This window comes from Myxocyprinus asiaticus, chromosome 1 (genome assembly GCF_019703515.2).
Source record: "Myxocyprinus asiaticus isolate MX2 ecotype Aquarium Trade chromosome 1, UBuf_Myxa_2, whole genome shotgun sequence".
NCBI lineage: Eukaryota > Metazoa > Chordata > Actinopteri > Cypriniformes > Catostomidae > Myxocyprinus > Myxocyprinus asiaticus.
In genome coordinates, this window is record NC_059344.1 from 2,133,837 (window position 1) to 2,157,399 (window position 23,563).

The window sequence follows — 23,563 nt, forward strand, 5'->3', positions numbered from 1 at the left end:
ACCAGAAGATGGAATTAGTATGATTCTCAGTTAGACATGCTCACATAGGGACCGAGTCGAATTTCATTCCTAAGAATAAAACCTGGCGACTGGGCAGCAACACACTCTTCGCCCAATGGACTCAGAGACCCAACGGCTCCAAATCCTGTGGTCCCACCAGGCCCATGTGTTTGTTCCTCTGACTGTACTAAAAGCAACCAGTAGTTGAAGTAATAAAGGACGAGGCACTTAGCCTTAGTGGAGTGAGCACCACATCAACATTTCTTGACTATGTAAAGAGACAAAATGGCAGGACTATGAACTGGTAAGCAGTCCCCTCGAAGGCGAATCCCAAGAATTGCCTGTGGCAAGGGGCTATCTGAACATGAACATTTGCATCTTTCAGGACGATTGACTCAAACCAGTCCAGAGGATGAACATGAGACAAAATCAGTCTCTGGGTGGCAATCTTCCAGGGAGACTTCGTAAGTGTCCTGTTCAGATACCTCAAGTCCAGAATAGGGCCCAGCCCGCCATCCTTTTTCGTTAACAGAAAGAGGCGATTTAAAACCTGCTCCGAGTATCGCACACCTGCACTCTCTATCCCATCTTTGCTGAGGAGACTCAGTACATCTGAGTGTAGCACCAGTGCATCCCACACCATAAAAGGTGGAGGATGTTGTTAAACATTATTGAAACAAGGTGGCTGACTTGTGAACTGCAACACTTAGGCGTGTTCAACTGTGCTTATGTCCCAGCTGAAATGCCCAGAAGAGCGCACCATGCATCTGTGTAACAGCTGTGTCCAGTGTACCTGCAGAACATGATCGTTCCCTGTGCACCAATAGTGGGCCGCAAATCATCATGAGTGTACTTTATAGGCAAAGACGCTAGAGGGGAAGGTGGAGGCGGCATGCAAGGCTTGCTCCAGTGACAAATCCTTCTCAAACTCTATCCTGTCCTCGTATACCTTCATCGTGTGGTCCCTTGGGAGCCACAGAAGTATGGTGGGAGGAAAGGGGACCGGCGTCGTCCCTCAGAAAGAGGGTGATCTGAGAGCGAAGCATCGAGTTTTATGCTTTCGCAGTGAACACAATCAGTTTCACCGAGCGCTGCTTCCGCATGAGCTTGACCCAGGTGATAACACCTGATAACACAGTGATCGTGCCCATCAGAAAGGGGAATATATTGCTCACATGGTGGGAAACATTTACGAAATGCCATCTAGAGAAAGACATCATTAAGCAAACGGCTCTTATGCTTGTGTACAGTAGACACAGACACAAGACGTAGACTTTATGAAATGACAATTTCAAAGGATATGCTTCTGTTGGAGCACTAGATGTTGTGGACAATAATCCTGTCACTAGTGAATCAGCAAAATGGCAAAGCAAAGGCTTGTTAGTCCGCTGACACACAGGAGAATATATTCCATGCATTGTCGACATGCAGACTCAACGGCAAAGCATCAACCAAGGCTGTTCATCAGAGGACCATAGGAAAACAGACGAACTATCCACTCACTATGAAGGTGTGCAATCTGATGAAGAATAGAAGATGGGCATCCAGAGTATGATTTTTTTTTTGTGTCATTGCAACCCTGAAGGAGAAAATTCTGATAAATTCCATGAACTCTTCCACTGTACAAACACAGAGGGTGGAGCATTAAACACTAACAGCCAACTGAAACTGGCATGATTCAAAATGGCCTCAGAGATCCTCTCTCCTGCGGAGATTCCCAATAGCGTCAGCAAACTGATGCAGCATTGAAGTCACCGACTTGAAAGGGAACATATTATCCAAACTGAAATATGCAAACACACAATCCACACTGATATGAGCCAATAAAACAATCCACCAGGGGGGGTTCTAGGTTCAGTGGACATTCAGGGCTTATGCTGCCTTCACGTGCTATTGGAATTATCGTAAAAGAGTTTCCACACTCGGAAGTTGCACATAAATGATCCCTCAAGTCGTAATTATGACTGGGAAACTCCGAGAATTTTGACACCCGAGTTTCCAAGATGGAAGGTATCCTAAACTTTCAACATGGAGGAGAGTACAGTTTCTATAGTGAATGACAGGTTTTGTTCATTCTTCTAAATACAGGTAATTGTTAGCTCTTGTCGTTTTGGTCACATTCATTTATGTATATCAGCAACCATTCTATGCCTGTTGTAAATTTTTACACTGTGAAAATGGCTTGTATTTGACCACAATTCCATTATTGTCAGAAAGCCAACAGTGATATGTATTATGGTGTCAAAAACGTTCCTCAAAAAAATATGTATGAATGAACCTGGCGTCATCCATGTTTCCTGTTCTTTCTGACAACAAAGCACATGAACACAACGTACTCGTAACTACCACTTCAGAAGTGGGAAGTAGGATAATTCCGATAGCGCAACAAGACAGCATTAGCCCAGACCTCTGTGGATACATATTTGAACATCCTTTCATGAGATACTTTAAAATAATGCACTTTACATTAAATGTTACATCTGTAATATGTAATTTATACAGTAAAACTTTAAATATTACTGACACTAAAACTAAAACGTCCCACTAACTTTTGTTTTGGCTTCAGATACACTCAAAGATCAAGTACTGAAGAAAAAAAAAAAAAAAAACGATAGTCCCTTTTGGCTTTCCATAGATAGCCCATTTACAGCATGCTATCTTTAACTAAGACGGGTGCTTAAGAAAAAGAATGTCTTCTAGTTTTGCCAGAGTTTGCAAGGTCCATGGCACCATGTCTTAAGAGTTTTGCAAAAAAAGCACATTTCCTGGCTTGTGACAGTTTTCAAATTCCTCAAGCACATCTGTATATATCATTCTTTGTTCTCAGGGTTCATTATATATATATATATATATCTTTATATTTGGTACTTACTGCATCTGACTGGATGGACCATCTCAACACAGTTTCCAATATATCACCAAGACAGTAATGTTGAATAGACACACAGCAGCAATCACGGGTCCTGACTCACAAGCGCGTTTTGCAAGCGCACACACTGGAAAGCAGCTTTCAACATGACAGCACGTGTGTACTTTGGTATTATATCAATTATGGTGTTATTTGGAGTTACTGATACTTTAGAAAGAAAGAAATCATTAATGTATATATTACTTAATAAAATATTATAGGTTTTATCAACTTGATACAAGTAAAGGTACTGACATCAATACAAGAAAACATTCCGGGCTTAAGATTTGTGACTCAAGCCACAGAAGCCCAGCCCTAGTGTCGCCCATGTAATACACGCTGAAATACAGTTAACTCACATAATACAATCGACACTGCACAGACATAGTCCAATGCACTGTAAAACATGACATACATACTGTATAATCTTACAGAACAGATGCATTTTTAAAAGCTGCGCTTGTACTACTCTTAAAATGTGGCCCACATCGCTGGAAACACATCAAATGGTCAAAGACGTCCATCAAGTGCATGTTTACATAGACCAACAATTAAAAATAGCACAGATGGGTGCAAAAATGCATCTAGGACGCCTTTGTTCTGAAAGCAGCAGGACAGCTGGATGAAACAAAAGTTTAAAAACACAGCAAGATGCATGATAACTGTCAAAGCCGTTAGTTTAGTGCATGTTTACGCAGTTTTTTTTTTTTTTTTAAATAGTCCAGATGAGCACAAGAGGTTATTTTTTTCCCGTTTCATAAGAAATAGAAAAACAGGAATTTAGCTCGATTTCTTCCATTGAAGCACATTTTAAATCTTATTATTTGTTTTGCACAAGCGGATGATGTGACATGCCCATTTCTCCTGATTGGTTAAACCTGCAATGTCATCTGTCCTTCCTATTCCTTTTCTTCAGAGTAAAGTCCTGTGTGAAAAGGCTATGGCGAGCGCTAAATCACCGCAAGTTTCTCGTAGCCTACATCGAGAACTTTTTTTTTTTTTTTTACGGTCAACGCAGTGCTCGCGTTGCAGTTTTAGGTGTGCAGGTTGCCATGGCTACAGTCCGAAAGGACTTTATTTTGCCCAACATGTCTCTGTATACCTTTAAAGTGAAATATCAGTGGGGGTATAAATTTGTGTCCATATACAGTAGGATGTGTGTTAAACAGAACAGAATTAACTTTAAATTTTTAATGGCTACAAATGGTTTTAATTTTATTTTTAGAATACAACAACTAATCGTGAACTGATTTAATAAAATGACACTTATCTATTATGCATTTGTCTCTCTTTAACATCTGGACTATATGATCTGCATACAGACAAGATGTTTCCTTCACAATATGCATTAAACCATTACACAAAATACTATTTATGGACAGCGAATGTGTTTAAAACAATGGGAATAAGGGAAAATAACTGTTGTACATTAAGGCTCTAACCACAATTTGGTTATGGTTAATATATCATTATAATACCCGATCCTATTCATATTAGGCCTATACCCCATGTGAGTGCCTTGGATTTTTGGCTTGATATACCAGCAACGTGATTCTCTAAGACGAGGTTGGATTAATTGGCAAAATTTTAGTATACTTTTGGTGTAATACATTTACCTTTTTGATACAAACATTTTTAATAAAACACTGAAGAACTGTGCGTGACTCGCGCCCCGACAATGAACTTGACACTTGCTGAATAAAGACTGGAAAGCAAAAGGTGTAACTACAAAAAAAGAAAACAGAATAAATACAATACACAGAGCCCCATACTCAAAAAAATCATAGTCCTTTCGTGTCCTTTATAGGCTACTCCTCAAAACCATGACGATATCCTGCGAGTCTTATTCACCTCCAGTGAACATTTATATTTCCCATTAAGTTTCCCCTGCAATTATGGGCTTGATTTAATTATCACTAATAATGACAACAAAAGTCACGCGATGACATGCGAGGTTCGGACATGTGAACGGCGAGCTCTGAGCACTTTGCTAGTTTTAACACTTAAATGACAAACCAGTGAGATTTGATACACTGTTCCATAACTGTTTTAGGAGGGCAATGTGTCAAAGAATTCAAAATCCTTGGGCTCTGGAGACATTAAAAGACACTTAAATGCTCAAGCTGACACCCACAAGAAGGCCCCGAGCCAGGGAGTCGATTTGGTCGGAGAAAAGAGGGAAATTCGGCAAGAGATGTTGAACATGTCGGCAATGCTGACGAAGGTCGTTGCTGACTTGGAGGATCTTGCTGTAATGCATCGATCGATCACTGCCATGGAGACTAGAGGTGGTTACAAGAGTAGTGGATGTCGAGATATGGATCGATTATCTGAAGTCAGAGAGGGAATTATCTGCTAATCTGCTAGCGACCAAGGTGGATTTGGAGCGTGTCTGGGAGAAGTCGGAGGACATGGAGAACCATAGCCGGTGGAATAACATCTGAATTGTCGGAATTCCTGAGGCTGAAGAGAGTCAGAATATGGTGAAATTCCTGGACGGTTCAGATTCTTTCCGAATCTGCTTGACATAACAGGCCATAAGCTGGAAATCGAGCGAGCTCACAGGGTTCCAGCTCAGCAATCCACTGAGGAAGACAGGCCCCGATCAATTCTGGCCAAATTTCTGAGATCATCCGATAAAGATCTTGTGTTACGTGAAGTGAGTAGTAAAGGAAGGCTTTTTTGGAAGAACCACAGCATTTTCTTGACCACAGACTTTGCAAATTCGACGAGAGAAACGTGATCAATTCAAGTAATGCAAGAAACTCTTACATTAACGGAAGGTCGCTTTTGTACAGTTATTCCCAGCCAAATTGAGAACTGATGCCAAGGATGTCTGTAAAACAATCACATGCCCACAGCAAGCGATGTCCTTCATAGGTCAATGGAGTAAGTTATTTTGTTGCACTCATGTTGCAGCCGAATGGACCGCCTCACTGAACAGTCACTTGACTGCTTGAGTAAACTGAGCACCTTTTTTGGTACTTTTTGTGCTGGTTTCGCCTAGCGGCTGGAGTTTGTTTTATGGAGTACCACTCCTTCGGGACAGTTTTGTGCATAAAGCCATCTGGACCCGCGGCTTTGCGGATATTCACCCGTTGGAAGGACCGGGTTACATTCGATACAGAGATGGAGAGTGAACTAACCTCTGTAGCGTCAGCCGCGAGAGCTCTCTCCGCAAGGGGGGTATTATTTCCCTCGAAATGAGCATAAAAAGTTAGCTCATCCGGGAGAGATGCAGCGGTGTTCACGACGGACTTTTTATTCCCTTTAAAGTCCGTGATGTTAATTCCTTGCCACATGCTTCTAGAGTTGGTGGTGTTAAACTATCCTTTAATCTTGTTCCTGTACTGGCGTTTTGCTGTTCTGTTTTTCTGGAGGGCATAACTGGCTTGTTTGTGCTCCTCCGCATTCCCGGAATTAAAAGCGGAGGTCCACATATTAAGTGCCGTGCGAACATTGCTATTAATCCATGGCTTCTGGTTCGGATAGATCCATATTGTTCTGGTCGGAATGACGTCCTCTACGCACTCTGATGAAACATTACGCTATCAGCGTAAAGCTCGATGTCATCAGGAGGCGGACTGGAACATCTCCCAGTCCATGTGATCAAAACAGTCTTGTAGTGTAGAGTCTGATTGGTCCGACCAGCACTGGATCGTTCCGAGGATGGGTGCTTCCTGTTTCAGTTTCTGCCTGTAAGCGGGCAGAAGGAGAACGGAAGTGGTCCAATTTGCCAAATGTTGGGCGGGGGAGGGATCGGAGCGTGCACGAACCAACTGGCTGGTGTTTTTATGCACATTTTCAACCTTTCCCTCTCCTTGACTGTAGTCCCCACATGCTTCAAAACATCCACCATTGTGCCTGTTCCAAAGCAATCCAAAATCACCTGCTCAAATGACTGGCATCCTGTTGCTTTGACCCCCATCATCAGCAAATGCTTTGAGAGACTAATCAGAGATTACATCTGCTCTGTGCTGCCTCTCTCTCTAGACCCATTGCAGTTTGCTTACCGCAACAACCGCTCCACTGATGATGCCACTGCATCTACAATACACACTGCTCTCTCCCACCTGGAAAAAAGAACACTTATGTGAGAATGCTGTTTGTAGACTACAGCTCAGCATTCAACACCATAGTGCCCTCCAAGCTTGATGAGAATTTCCGGGCTCTGGACTTAAATAGCTCGCTGTGCAGCTGGATCCTAGACTTCCTGTCAAGCAGACGCCAGGTGGTTAGAATAGGCAGTAACATCTCATCACTGACCCTCAACACTGGAGCCCCACAGGGCTGTGTTCTCAGCCCACTCTTGTATTCTCTGTACACACATGACTGTGGCAACACACAGCTCCAATGCCATCATGAAGTTTGCTGATGACATGACGGTGGTAGGTCTGATCACTGACAATGATGAAACAGCCTACAGAGAGGAGGTGCACACTCTGACACACTGGTGTCAGGAGCACAACCTCTCCCTCAACGTCAATAAGACAAAGGAGCTTGTGGTGAACTTCAGAAGACAGAGAACACAGTCCCATCACCATCAATGGAGCACCAGTGGAGACAGTCAGCAGCTTCAAGTTCCTGGGTGTCCACATCACTGAGGAACGCACATGGTCCATCCACACTGAAGACGTTGTGAAGGGTCAGTGGCGCCTCTTCTTCCCGAGACGGCTGAGGAAGTTTGGAATGAACCGCCACATCCTCACACGGTTCTACACCTGCACTGTAGAGAGCATCCTGACTGGCTGCATCTCTGCCTGGTACGGCAATAGCAAACTGCCAGACACATCATCGGAGGGGAGCATTCCTCCCTCCAGGACATATATACCAGGCGGTGTGTGGAAAAAAGCTCGGAGGATCAGAGACTCCAGCCACCAGAGCCATGGGCTGTTCTCACTGCTACCATCAGGCAGGCGGTATCGCAGCATCAGGACCCGCACAAGCAGACTATGATAGCTTCTTCCCCCAAGCAATCAGACTTTTGAACTCTTGATCTCCCACAATCAAAATACATCAGCACTGCACTTTATTAATCTTATAATCTCACACCAGACTGTCAAATTATATTATTATATTCTCTCTTAACAACTTACTATCAACCGAAAGCCTGAATGTCAACACAGTAAAAATACAACCTACTGTACATTCTATATATACACACTTTAATAATGTGTGTGTATTGTATACTGTACAGTGTATGCTATTATTTGTATATTGTGTATATTAGATTTTAAATTGTGTTGTGTAAATCTGATGTTTATTGTAATTGGTATATGGCTCATCACTGTCACAACTGCTATGTTGCTCGGAACTGCACCCAAGAATTTCACACAGCATTGCACTTATGTATCTGGTTGTGTGACAAGTGATTTGATTTTTTATTTGATTTTGTGGATGAAACTGCATGCTCTGTGATTTGTGCGCCTATTGGCTGGAGTTTGTTTTATAGATTCTTTTGTTGTGCAATTCTGTCTCACAAAATTTGTATAGGAACACCGGACTTGAGCAATCTGATGGCAAACTTGTCGCTGAGGCTCTCGTAGGCGTACATGGACCATTCGAGTTTAAAGTGATGGACACCAGTTGGCGCGGTCGTGCGCGGGTTTAATGCGCATGTTTTTCTTTTATCTGTTTGTTTGGTTCTGGGGGAAGTTCAGGGTTTGATTGTTGCACTAATGTTGGAATGTGGTCTTTATAATTTTGTTTTTGACACACAATCTATATTTTCTCATATGCAAAAATGTCAAATGTTAATATGAGTGGATTGTCTCTCTCCACATGAATGGGTTGGTGCACCCCATAAAAAGAACGAAGGCTATTTCTCTTAAGTAATATACATATATATATATTTCTTCAAGAAAGACATTTCCCTGCAGGAAGCTGAAAGATTTGGGAAGATATGGGGTGGACATGTTTTCTTTCATGCTGGCTCAAGTAAGAGCGGGGGAGTCATTACACTTAAGTATCTACAATTCAAATGTCTGAAACAGATTAATGATAAATTAGGAAGAGTCATTGTTTTAGCAGAAATTCAGGGGCAGAGTCTTATTTTGGCTAATATTTACGCACCTAACATTGATGATCAGGGCTTTTTTTTTTTTTTATAGATCTTGAAGGGATGTTGCAAGCTGCTGGCACACTTCATGATATAATACTGGGAGGAGACTTTGATATTTTGATGGACTCAGTCCTTGATCATAGTGAAGCAAAAGTGTGCAAGCCCCCTAGTGCAACATTGACGCTTCACAGGATGTGTAAAAATCTTGGCCTTACAAATATTTTTAGACTTTTGAACCCATCTGGTAGGGACTCTAAGTCACTCATTTCATCTGTTGGTGATTGCTCAATTGGAAACATTTTAGTCTCATGATGCCCTGGTGTTTAAAGGTGTTGCCACATATGGAGAAAAGGAAATCATAGTTGGTGCTTTAATGTATCCCTTTTGCAAAATCCTGAATTCCAACAAATCTTATAAACATTGATTTTAGCCTTTATGGAGACCAACTGGTCCTCAGTATCCTTTGTGGGTGTGGCTTGGGAGGCACTTAAGGCGGTTCTTAGGGGCTGGATCATACAGTATGCCTCATTCACCAAAAATCCAAAAGCACAAGATCTCGTGGAGTTGGAAGTGAATATTAAAAGTGCCAAGGCAGAGCTCAAGCACCGAATGTCGTCTGATGGCCTCAGAGAATTGGCCCGATTGAAATACAGATAATACCATTTTGTCACAGAAGGTGGAGTTTTGGCTATTCAGGGCAAGACAGTCATACTTTGAGTCGGGGACAAGGCAGGAACATTTCTGGTTAGATATATAAAAGCATTTTTCTACCATTCCCTCAGTGAAATCTGCTGGTGGTGAAATATTTACCTCAGCCATTGATATAATGCTTAAAGAATTGTATCTTGATCTTTATAGTTCCACATCTTCGTCCACCGATGAAGATATTAGAAACCCCTAAACTGACGACTGAGCAAAAAATTCTCTTGATTGAGATAACCTTGGAGGAGCTTGGCGAGGTAATCAAGGCCTTGCCTACAAGCAAAGGCTCCGGGGCCAGATGGCTTTGCTGCCGAGTTCTTTTTAGATCTTATGCTACAGAACTGGCTCCAATTTTGTTAGAAGTTTATACAGAAACATTAAAGAATGGAAAGCTTCCACCAACCATGACACAAGCCCGGATCAGTCCGATTCTTAAAAAAGGACAAAGATCCAAGCGAGTGTAAGGGTTAACATCCAATTTTCCTGATCCAGCTAGATATTAAAATTGTCAAAAACTCTGGCTAACCGATTAAGTTATGACATCTCTTATACATATTGATCAGGTGGGGTTTATTGGGGGCTGCAGCTCTTCTGATAACATCAGGCTTCTAATTAATATAATGTGGTCAGTGGCAAATGAGCAGACTCCGGTCGCTGCCATTTCACTTGACGCTGAAAAGGCGTTTGATATGGTAGAAAGGGATCATCTTTAAGATTTTGGAAATATACAGGTGTGGAGAGAGACGTGGTCGTGGGTCAGTCACTGGCGAGAGGGGAAGCGGTAAGGTCCATCACCTAGTGATTAATGATGCGTAACACCCGTTTCTCGTTACAGTGACGACGGAGATGGACTTGAAAAGGCCGCCAAGAAGAGCAATAAGGTAGAGAGAGAGAGTTGCGTGACGCTGAAAAGCCTATACTTTGTCTGTGAAGCTGAACGCTTGAATAAAACCTGGATTTACCTGGACTACCAACCCGCTTCCCTGCTGTTGGAACCTTCACAACAGGTTCGGGAAGACTTATATTGGATGGATTAAGCTACTTTATAGACACCTGGTAGCGGAAGTACAAACAAATGGACTAATTTCAGATTATTTTACTCTGGACAGGGGCACCCGGCAGGGTTGCCCTCTTTCCCCATTATTGTTCTGTCTTGACCTGGAAACATTAGCAGCCGTGATAAGGGAAGATGATTGTCCAGGAGTGGTGGCTGGAGGTGTGGCACATAAGCTTTTGCTTTACACAGATGATATTTTATTAATCGTCTCCAACACTACTAGATCTATGCCTTGCCTCTACAGAATTATTAGATTCCTTTTCTAAATTCTCAGGATACAGAGTCAGTTGGTCTAAATACAAACCTTTGGCTCTGACAGTGTACTGCCCAGTAACAGCTTTTCAGCCAGGCACTTTCCAGTGGCCAAAACAGGGCATTAAATATTTGGACATTTTATTCCCAGCAAATTTGTTTGAGTTAATTTTGACCCCTTAATAAAAAGGTTTGAGCTATGTGGGCAGGTGGGCTTTATTACATTTATCTATGATTGGGAAGGTTCATTTTATTAAAATGAATTGTATTCCAAAATTCAACTACCTGGGACAATCTCTTATTTCAAGCAATTTGATAGCATAGTGAAGTCCTTTGGAATGGTAAGCGTCCCAGATTACATTTCAATAAATTACATAGGCCAGTTGAAATAGCTGGGCTAGGCCTACCCAAGATTTTGTTGTATTATGCAGATATTTGGCTCATTGGTCGCTTCCACCTGAGAGAGCCCCTCCCTGGTTTGGTATTGCACAGGAAGTTCTTGCCCCTATTTTGCCATTGCAAAGCCTTTCTATTAAACTAACCGGAGAAGTCAGGTCACACCCCATTATCTCACATTTGCGGTATGGACAAAAGTGTTCAGTGTGTTTAATTTGGACATTTAAATAAATGTTGCCTCAAGCATATGGCTAAACCCAAAATTACATATTAATAAGTCTCCTTTCTGCTGGTCAGAGTGGATTGTGAGGGAGGTTAATACGCTCGGTGACCTATGAGGGTGGAGTGTTGAGATTGTTTGAAAATTGTCCAACATTTCAGGATTCCCAGATCTCAGTTCTTTAGGTATTTACAGCTTCGCCACCTGCTCTGTACTATTTTTGGGAGTAGCATACACCCCCCTAAAGGGGCAGATACTCTAGATGTGGTGATTACTGCTTTTGGAAAAGGTCATGAGGCATCAGTGTATTACTCCCTATTAATTCAGAGTCTAGGGGACGGAGCTTCAACTTCTGTCAAGAGATTATGGGAGAGAGATTTAAACTTGGTATTGGAGGAGAGAGTGCGGACACCCTTGTTTCGGGAGTGGCAGCATTTGAGGCAGCGATTTTTAGAAGGTTGGGAAAATGGGATTTGTTTAATATGAAGTGGGGTGGATATTTGGCTTTTGGAGGGTTCTCGGGGAGGGGCAGTGGAGAGGGATTTTTAAATTTTTAGTTTGACGTGTATATGCACTCTTGTTTTTTTGAAAGTTTTTTTTTAGGTTTCTAAAAATGTTTATTTTTACGTTATAAGTGACCACTGTAGTGCATGTTTGTGTCGGTTGGGGGAATGTTCGGGAGGAGGCGTTTAATTTATACAACTGATTCCGTATTTTATCAGAATGAGCTTTATTGCCAAGTATGCTTACACATACAAGGAATTTGTCTTGGTGATAGGAGCTTCCAGTGCACAATACAAAACAGCAACAAGACTTAAAAATGGAATAAAACAATTTCATTTTCTAAATATAATATATATATTGGAACACAATAGACATTATATATTTGTAGGGCTTTACTGGTTGTTTAGATCAGTGTTACTATCAGAAATAATAACTAAAATAATTAGCGATTTAAATTAATTAAATCTAACTCATTAAAACCTCATATGGGCTCCAGTAAATGTAGTGCGCTACATTTAGGAGCGGTTTGGTTATTAGCAATAATTATTAAAGAATTATTAAAATCAATAGAACATTGAGAATCAATGTTAGCTTTTTTAATCCCTTAAATCAACAAAGATAATCGTTAATTGTCAACATCTATGATACGTTAAATCAATAAGGATTAACAATGATGGGGCACCACCCTGGAATCAGGGACTAATAACCAGATAGTATAACAGTCTCAATATTAGATTGTTTTAGGAAAAATCGACATCCGAAGAATATCGATTTAAAAAAAAAAAAAAAAAAAAATGAAGGCTTGAATCCGAGCACTGACATCCCATCAGCATGACACAGGTGTATGCAAAATAAACCAAAACACTTCTCTTTGAAATATAACAGTTTATTTATGCAGTAATATCAATTAATAATACAATGCAGTCAATAAACTTCCGACTTACAACTACAAACTAAACAGTGTTATGATTGGATATGGAAATAAAATAATCCTATAACACATAAGGTGTGTGTGTGAGGAGGGATGTGCACAAAAATGGCGGACGTGACTCTCCACTAGAGTGTCACGCGAGACTTCCGGCCAGGGAATATGACCGCGAATGTGGGCGGAGAGAAACCAGTCAATGGCGTCTACCAGTTACCACGTGTATCCGCTTGTACGATAGCTTAGGGACAAAGCTGAGCTTTATCACGAAGCTATCTACTAGCCAAAAATTTTGTGAGGGGTCGTGCGTGTTTGTGTGGTTGGTATGAGAAAGAGAATTAAGTGATGGCCCCAAAGCAGATTTCGCAATCGTGGGAGAGAAAGCAACTGTTAGTTTATCACCCGTGTTCTTTGACTCTTTAATGGATGAGCTCAGTTTACCTGTCTCACCCACGATGGCGAAAATGCACAAACAGCCCAATGCGGTTTGACAATACAGCAAAAATACCTCGAGTATTAATGAGCAGACATGGCGGTCCGTAAACTGTACAAGCAATAACCTTGATACACAAGAATAACACTATAATATTCCATCTCTGCCCAGACCTAAACCTCTTGAATCGCATGAGGATGCAGAATGTGTGTTCATCCGTCCTTTAACTCGGACTCGGTTCCTCGAGGCTTGGGTGATGACGGGAGGCCATTTCCTCGCTCTGTCGGCGGGCGGTACCGGCTGCTGATTCTCGGCGGGCTGGCGGAGAAATTAGCGACATCGACTTGATGGAAGAGAAATCTCTCTCTTCACTTCTGCAGACAAACGGATGAAGATGCGGATTGCTCGGCGGTCTCCTTCGGATCCGTTAGAGTGTTCGGTGGAACACAGTACTCTCAACTCATTCAGAGAGATGGAGATTGTATGGCCACAGTTAAGTCGGACGTTACTTCCTTGTGCCACGAGGTTGCACATGAGCAGCGAGAAGCTGCGTCTACACACGGCAAGCAAAGTTGCTGGAAGCAAATCCCAGAAGCATTTCTGAGGTATTTCTACTCCTGGTGATGTCATGGTTGAGGTGCGTTCTGTCGTGTGCCTCATCCAATAGGAGTTGAGAGTTTGATCCTTTGATCCTTTAGTGTGGGATTTGTAGTCTGTTTTGGACTCCCTTTGTTTGAGTTTGCCACGATTTTTCATCGGTAAAATTTATGACCTGGTATGTGGGGGCCTGAGTTAAGTTTACGACTGTGTAAGGCCTGCCTTTGTCTTCTATCTGAATAGATGAGTCCCAGAGCATGAGTGCTCAAAAGTTTGCATACCCTGGCAGAAAGTGACATTTTGGCATTGATTTTGAAAATGACTGATCATGCAAAAAACACCCCGTTATCTCGCATTTACACTCAATACGGACCAAAAAAAAAAAAAAAGTCCAGTGTCTAATTCAAACATTTATTTAAATGTTGCCTCGAGCATATGGCTGAACCCAAAATTATGCATTAAGTCCCCTTTCTGCTGGTCAGAGTGGATTGTGATGGAGGTTAATAGTGGAGTGTTGAGATGCTATGAAAATTTGGTTCAACATTTTGGGATTCCCAGATCTTAGTTCTTTAGGTATTTACAGCTGTGCCATCTGCTCTGTACTATTCTTGGGAGTAGCATACACCCCCCCCTAAAGCGGCAGATACTCTGGGAGTGGTGACTACTGCTTTTGGAAAAGGTCATGTGGCATCAGTGCATTACTCCCTGCTAATTCAGAGTCTGGGGGACAGAGCTTTAACTATTTAAACTTGGGCTAGGATTCTAAAACGCATCAAGTCTGCATCTAGAGATGCAAGGGTGCGCCTTATGCAATTCAAGATTTTACATAGATTCTATTGGACCCCCTCTAGATTGTATAGGCTTGGTCTTAAAGACACACCCACCTGCTGGCGATGCCAATCAGAATATGGAGACACATGTTTTTTAGTGGTGTGTTAAGATCCAAGAGTTTTGGTTGAAGGTTTAGAGTTTTGTGTGACATATTGGGAACTCAAATTTCATTTTGCCCCAGACTCTGCATTTTAGGCGATGGGGCGGTCATCAATATAGGGGATAAACAAAAAAAAAATTGGGTCCTAGCCAGTTTTATGATCGGCAGACAGATTGTTTTAAGGGGATGGAAGTCGGCTGGAGCACCCTCATTTTAAGAGTGGTGGATGGAGATGGGGAGGGTGGCGGCTTTCGAGGAAGTGTTATGTAGAAGGCTGGGGAACTTGGATTCATTTGATGGGAAATGGGGCAGCTATTTGGCATTCTTGGAGGGCTCTCGGGGAGGGGCAGTGGAGAGAGAAGTATACTTTTAAATGTGTGTGATTATTATTACTTATATATAATCTATAATGGATATATATATATATATATATCTTTTGTGTGTGTGTGTGTGTGTGTGTGTGTGTGTATACTCGTGACCACAGGGATATTTGTTGAGGGTCAGGATGGGGATTGGGAAGGGTAATAGTGTGGGTTAAATTTTGATTATTTGAATATATGTTTTGCTTTTCTTTGTTAATTGTATGAATCAATAAACTGTTAAATCAACAACAACAACCAGATAACAAAGTCTATTTAGTTAGAGTTTGGTCTGTGCACAGCATCCCAATTCACAATTGTCCTTTTCAAAATAAAAAAGCACTGCCCCATCAATACAATCAACAAACTTAAACTTGGTTAACTCTTATTTTCTATGAACGGGGTTCAGGAAGAACAGATGATAGTGCCCGTTGACCAATCAGTGGAAACGGGACTGTCAGGCCCACCCATACGTGCGAAACAAATAAGTTATAATTTCGGTTTATATGCACAAATGAAAAAACAATTTAAATTGAAAAACAAGCAGATACAACAAATTGTGATGTGATGAGATAACAGAAATGTGATAAATGAACCGTTTATTGGTCATTTCATTTTGAAGACAAAAATGAGAAAATGAATTATCCAAAAGGTACACAGTCCGTGCATTTTTGCATCCATTCCTTTAACCCAAAAATGAAATTTCTTTATTGGTTAACACTGATAAATAAGCAGATACAAACTAATTTCCTGTTGACCATTTCATTTTCTATCTAAAAAGGAATAAATGAGATTGAAGGAAGCCTTTTCCCCCCCCCCAATGTTTAAAAAAATAAAGAGTACACCTTGAATATTTGATACGCACATAAGCGGCACTGAAACGCCCCTTTCATCTGATTGGTCAACTTACCCCATCTTCTGTATCCTACTGCCTTCAGCTAGAATAGGGTTTTTATTTTACTATAAACGAGGACAAGAGGAAAAAAAGGCATATGACAATCAAACGGCTGTAATTAAAACATACTGTTGATGAAAATGACAAGAATTGATGGAAATAATCCAGTCAAAGTTTGTTTCCATTGTTTCCATTCCACCAGTACAGTTACCAATGGGTTAATTACCACACTCAAACTCATCCTATGTGACATTCTTACATAAACATTTTCATATGTTTGATACCCGTTTAAATAATTATAGGCAGTATATACAGTCCTGTGCAAACATTTTAGGCACTTGGGAAAAATGTTGCATAGTGAGGATGTCTTCAAAAATAATGCCACAATTGATAAATGAAAACTATTTAACAAAGTCCAGTAAACATAAAAAGCTAAAATCAATATTCGGTGTGACCACCTTTGCCTTTAAAACAGCACCAATTCTCCTAGGTACACCTGGACACAGTTTTTCTTGGTTGTTGGCAGATAGGATGTTTCAAGCTTCTTGGAGAATTCTCCACAGTTCTATTTAGTCTGTCTCAATTGTTTCTGTCTCTTTATGTAATCTCAGACTGACACAATGTTCAGTGGGGGCCATGACATCTGTAGAACATGGAGCCCTGCAATTCTAATCTTTCTATTTGCAAAAAGTAATGTTTGTGAGTCAAACATTTATATTTCCTATTGACACACTAAAGCTGAAGATATAAATAACCATCTGAAGACAAATGTTTTTGTGAAACATCTGATGTACCCAAGACTTCTGCACAGTACTGAGCATTTCTCAATGTGTGAATATTTGGATATGTTAATATGACTTGTGTGCTTTTCTTCCAAGTCTTCTGAAGACAACTTTGTGTTTGTTTTGATACCTGTAAATATCAGAGGCTTTGTTTGGTTTGTAATTCACAGATTCCAGCGCTTCAGGCGGCATGTAGCTCAAAGTTCCTCCCTCCACTTCATCTTTCTCTCGGAAACTTTTAGAAAGACTTCGAGCGATTCTCGACAGGCCGAAATCTGTAAGCTAAAAGGAAATAGAAAAGTTAGAGGCTACGTTCACACAGTCAGTGTTTGGGATTGACAAATGCATACATGTGAGTCTTGAAATGTCCCATTCATACAATACCAGTTCGAATACTATCTGTATGAATTAACAACCAAAGTCACAACCATATTCTAACAGCTGTAAACATAGCAACAGTGACTAAAGATGGCGACTTCCATAAAAACCGGCATGTCTTATCACAATTGACACAGCATTATCAAATAAACATGTCCAAATGAGGCGCGAGTTTATCCATCAGATCATAATTAACTAACAGCGAATCTGAAACCTTTTTAACCAAGTTCAGATCGCACCATTTGTGTCACGTGGAAGACAACGGCTGGATCTTGGGATGATGTACAGCTCATATCGCCGCGAGTTAACGAGCCCCATATGAAACACACACACACGTATAGTGCATCATGTGTCACATTATATGACGTGACTAACAGCTGGTTGTCCAGTATAGTTCCGTTCACACAGCACAGGTTTGGCGAGTTGCGAGACCTGAAAATTTGCAGATGTCAGTTCGGTTATAGAATGCAGTTGTCGCTCTCGTAAATAACCGAACTGCGTGAGAACGTAACCGTATTAAGCACTCAAATACAGGACTGACAACCATATTCTGCCTGTGTCGTACTGCATTGCGTAAGCAACGTGTAACTGCAATAATTTTTGGGTGTTATGCTAACTGGATGATATTAAGTGCTACACAGAAAATTAAGTGATTTCTGGGTGCAGAACATAACTTTATTTTCTGTATAAATCGGAAACACTATCAGTGTGAAAGCACAACGTGAGCCTGATGTTGCAGTCCTTTATATGCTGCATATGTGAAACAGGGACTTGCCTTGGCATTGAGGCTGTCATCCAGCAGCACGTTACTGGGCTTTAGATCCAGGTGTAAAAGGGGAGGGTCCAGCTGATGTAGGAAGTTCATTCCCAGACCAATCTGATGAGTGATGCGGAAGGTCAAAGGCCACGGTGGGGGTCCACCCAACATCTGAAGCAGATCAGCCAGAGAGCCCCTTGACATGAACTCCATCACCAGACCCACCTGAGACGGGTTACGCGCATCGCCCCGACACCCCTCGTACAAGCCGTAGATCCACAGGACGTTTGGATTTCCACCCTGGAACATCAGATTAGCTTCTCTCTGAAGAGATGACGTTGACCTGCTGAATGAATGAGAAGAATATAAAGATGAAGAAAAGTTGCCCATTATCATTATTTACTGAATTATGATCAATGAGTTCTGTTTAAAGACAACATCCAAAACAATTCTTTCAACATGTGCTGTGTGGACTGAATATTAGGATTCTTGAAATAAAGCACAGAAATTACAAAATCATTGCTTTATCATTTTTTCATGTCTTCCAACTAGGGTTACCACGGTGTAGCCTACGGCGTTACCGGTTTTACTTGGTAAAAGGGACAACACCGGTGTGAAATTTACCGGGTAAAAGGGGGAAACATTATGAATGGAACTTCCAATATCAATACAATAGCCTAACGAATAGAATAGCCTTGAATAAAGAACAGTTGCCTAATGAAGCGTTTGCAACCCATGATAAATGAACCTAAATAACGCATTGGCAGCAAAGTACTTGCGCTGACAGGAGATGTTTAATTGCAGGTAGCGAATATAATGTTCTTGGTGGGTAACTGTAAGACGTCTCGGATTCGGAATGACAAGAAATTCTGTTAGAAACAGACACGCACTTGAAGAAACGCAGTTTATTAAATTAAGAACAGATGACAGAAAAGCCGTTTGTGCGCATGTCTGATGCGCTGTTTGTTTGGAGGCGCGCAGTCTCGTGGAACACGTACGTAAAGGGTTCTCACTCTTTGTTTCAGTCTTCTGAGAAAAAAAGAATAGTATCACAAGTTCAGTTCACTTTATTTCCACAGAGCAGTTTGTTTTGAGCACAACTATGCAGGGTCATTTTATATATAACCTATACATCTGTGATCAAATCATAATACACAAACACGTTCACCTCGAACCATGATTTACAGTGCATCCAGAAAGTATTCACAGCGCTTCACTTTTTCCACATTTTGTTATACAACACCCTTATTCCAAAATGGATTAAATTCATTATTTTCCTCAATTCTACAAACTGATTGAAATCTTTGCAAATTTATAAAAAAAACAAGTATTCACAGCCTTTGCTCAATTCTTTTGAAGCACCATTGGCACCAATTGCAGCCTCAAGTCTTTTTGAGTATGATGCTACAAGCTTGGCACACCTATTTTTTGGGCAGTTTTTCCCCCATTCTTCTTAGCAGGACCGCTCAAGCTCTCAGGTTGGATGGTGAGCGGCGGTGCACCGCCATTTTCAGATCTCTCCAGAGATGTTCAATCGGGTTCAAGTCTGGGCTCTGGCTGGGCCACTCAAGGACAGTCACAGAGTTGTCCCGGAGCCACTCCTTGTTATCTTGGCTGAGTGCTTAGGTTCATCTTCCAACAGGACAACGACCCTTCACCCCAGTCTGAGGTCCAGAGCGCTCTGGAGCAGGTTCTCATCAAGGATGTCTCTGTACATTGCTGCATTCATCTTTCCCTCGATCCCGACTAGTCTCCCAGTTCCTGCCACTGAAAAACATCCCCACGGCATGATGCTGCCACCACCATGCTTCACTGTAGGGATGGTATTGGCCAGATGATGAGCAGTGCCTTGTTTCCTCCAGGCATGACGCTTGCCATTCAGGCCAAAGAGTTCTATCTTTGTTTCTCATGGTCTGAGAGTCCTTCAGGTGCCTTTTGGCAAACTCCAGGCAGGCTGTCATGTGCCTTTTACTGAGGAGTGGCTTCCGTCTGGCCACACTACCATACAGGCCTGATTGGTGGAGTGCTGCAGAGATGGTTGTTCTTCTGGAAGTTTCTCCTCTCTCCACAGAGAAATGCTGGAGCTCTGTCAGAGTGACCCTGGCCAAGGCCCTTCTCCCCCGATCTCTCAGTTTGGCCAGGCGGCCAGCTCTAGGAAGAGTCCTGGTGGTTCCAAACTTCTTCCATTTACGGATGATGGAGGCCACTGTGCTCATTGGGACCTTCAATGTTGCAGAAATTTTTCTGTACCCTTCCCCAGATCTGTGCCTCGATATAATCCTGTCTTGGAGGTCTACAGACAATTCCTTGGACTTCATGGCTTGGTTTGTGCTCTGACATGCACTGTTAACTGTGGGACCTTATAGACAGGTGTGCGCCTTTCCAAATCATGTCCAATCAACTGAATTTACCACAGGTGGACTCCAATCAAGCTGTAGAAACATCAAGGATGATCAGTGGAAACAGGATGCACCCGAGCTCAATTTTTCTTGTACAAGTTATTATTTTGGGAAAATTTCATATACTGTACATAGGACGAAATGGGATTCCCTCTGGGTTTTCTTTAATGGAGTTTTTCAACTCGAGTAAAATAAGGTCTGTGGTAAACATTGCTTGAAGATACAGTACTTGAATGACTTGTTCTGCAACATAGAATTACACAAGCATAAACACTCAAAATGTGAAGCCGCAGTGTTTTTTTTTTTTTTAAAAGTTGCTAACGAGTTGCTAGATAAGGACTACAAATACCACAAACATGAGAGAAGGTGCCTGACGTAAATAGAGTAGTTCTTATCTAGCAACTTGTTAGCAGCAACATAACATGTCGGCTTCAAAATCCACATTTGAGTTACTCAAATTCAAAACTGCCACAACAAAACCCAAAGAAAAGGGCTTGAAAATACAAATTGTCCTCCAGGTTTTTGGACTACAACTTGAACAGCTTTACAGTAGCTGTTTGTAAAGTTTAGTTAAATAAGCAAAGATTTTTTCATATTTTTTATTTTGTTAATATAGAATATTTAAAAGTAATGAAAGGCTGTGTTGTGTATAAATCTGTTGCGTACTTTGAGTTGGCAATAAATTACAAAGTCATCCTGAAAAAAATAAAAAAATAAGATTTCAGACATGAGCCTAACTTTTTTAAAGGAATATTCTGGGTTCAATACAAGTTATGCTCAAAACAACAACATTTGTGGAATAATGTTTGTCAATTACCACAGAAATTAATTTCTCTCCTTTTAAAATAAATAAATCTGTTACAGTGAAACACAATGGAAGTGAATGGAGCCAATCGGTTTCAAAAGTATAGACACAATACATCTGTGTTCACATGATTTTAGTGTGATAAAATCACTTACTAACCGCATCTGTGTACAGTTATAGTATATACAATTTTACAGCTACTTTCATGACGACGCAGTGGCATAAGCACTAAAAGGACTGTTAAAAAGACGATTTAAATTACTTTAGAGCAAATAATACACGAGTTTTACGAGACAAATTAATGCGAGTGCTTTTATAAAATTATAAGCTTCACATTTCTGCTTTTAAACCCTCCAAACTCATCCGTCCTTTTGAGTCAATTATGTTTGTGGTTATCAACATTATGCCAAAAACGCTGTCGATGAACCCGGAATATTCCTTTAATGAAGAGTCAATATTTGCACCCTCCTATTGATTTTCAAAAGGTCTTTTTACTAGGAGGAAATTTTCTGACCATATAAAAACAAATCGTGCATGTTCATTTATGTCAAATACTTCAAGTGAATCATTAATTTCAACAAACTTAAACTGAAGAGGCCATTAAAATCAACACATTTTAAATCAGCACAGACTCAAATTACCCGTCATTATCAAGCAGTAACTTAATCGCCACATCCGTTCCCAATTTCGTGTGTTTTGCTCGGTAGATCTGTCCGAACCCGCCGGATCCGATCAGAGTCCAACACTCCAGACAGTCATCGTGAATCAGACGGTTCGGTCCGTCCATTCTCACTGCAGCTCGATCTGATGGAGGTTAAACACTCCGTTTCATTTTCACTCAAAGTTCCCTGTTAATGGCAACGACTCACATTATGGTGAAACCGTTTCACTTCCTCAAACAAACACGCGCACACTTCTCTTCTTTTAGGGTTTATTGGCGGTTGGCAAACTAGCTTACAGATGCATTACCGCAACCTACTGAACTGGAGTGTGGATCAGGAGATTAGCCGAGATTGGGGGGGGGGGGGAAGCAAATGGGCTCAGGAAGGAACTGAGACACAAGTCTTAAAAAATAAATAAATAAATAAATAAAAAAACATGCGGTACCAACCTTGGCCACCAGGTGCCACTCAGTAAACATGTAATATGATTTTAATGCTTTCTCTGTTGCTATATAGTTGAATAATACATTTATTATTTAAGGGTTTGCAAACCTTAAGACAAAATCAGGTTACATATGTTTGATATGGCATTCGTTGTCATGTAACAACTGGAGTTATTTTTTTTGTTTGAAATTGTTGGCCTTTCTAAACCATCTATGCCGTTTGCTCAGTGTTACATGGAAGCGAAGGAATGCATTGAGGAAAACATGGGGAAATTATTAGTGTCTGTTTTTTGAAGTGTTAGGGGTATATCTGTTAATGTTGTAAGTAATCTAATTTCTAAACGAAAAGATCACTTAAATTAAATCTTCGTGACTGAACGGGGATGTCATGGGCAGACTTTCATGGTGGAAAGTAATTACAATATAACAAGTTGTCTGTGCTTTTGAAACACACCGTCTACTGGAACTCTTCACTTCTGCAGATGAAGAATGACATAATATTGTTGGTCTGTCTAAACATGAGCTAGACAGTTATGCCGATGTAAAACGCTGATCCCAAACAAATTGGTGAGGAATCACCTAAAGCATCGTTCCGCGGGGGGAAGAATATTAGGCTACACACACCTGTTTTGTATTAGCAGTATGGGCGTGAAGCTATAAAAGTAATGATTTCTGTTGTTGGGTGGGGGTGTTTGGTACTGCTAGTTTTTTTTTTTTTTTTTTTTTTTGCCGGAGCTGCCGTGCTGGGACGTGGGCTGGCTGTTATTGCGAAAACACCGTGAGTAAATTGGGAGGGGTTATTTACGATTTCGGGGTAATCTTGAACTCGAGGTTTAGGCGGCCACTGTTGATGTGTTTTACGGATGCTGTATCCCACATCCGGTAGCGGGTTAGGAAGCCAGCAGGGAACCCCCCCCCCAGCGCAGGGGCTCACAGGTCCTCCACTGGACAATAATATTTATTTGGGCATCAAATAACCAAGGAAAACACTCAAGTACACAACTCTATACATAAATTGAATAAAAATAAAACTTAAGTACGTTTATTCAGTTTATAGAGCACATTTAAAAACAGTGAGCGGCCTAACCAAAGTGCTG

At 41.1% G+C, this 23,563-nt stretch overlaps 1 protein-coding gene across 10 annotated transcripts in view; it reads right to left on the reverse strand.

The window, feature by feature from the left end:
* The window catches only part of LOC127441691 (receptor-interacting serine/threonine-protein kinase 3-like), a 49,965-nt gene extending 27,628 nt beyond the window's left edge, over positions 1–22,337 (reverse strand). For 2 of the 10 annotated variants that reach the window (XR_007897407.1, XR_007897408.1), the window contains exons 1-3: positions 22,003–22,337; positions 18,176–18,503; positions 17,153–17,304 (exon numbers count right to left, since the gene is read on the reverse strand). Coding sequence is in view for 8 of the 10 variants with exons in the window: in XM_051699357.1 (XP_051555317.1) it covers positions 17,153–17,304; positions 18,176–18,503; positions 22,003–22,148 (626 nt within the window). In the remaining 2 variants the exon portion in view is untranslated. The remainder of the gene's footprint in view (positions 1–17,152; positions 17,305–18,175; positions 18,504–22,002) is intronic. The other 8 variants (XM_051699357.1, XM_051699358.1, XM_051699359.1 and 5 more) reach the window with 6 other exon arrangements.
* Between the last annotated feature and the right edge of the window lie 1,226 nt (positions 22,338–23,563).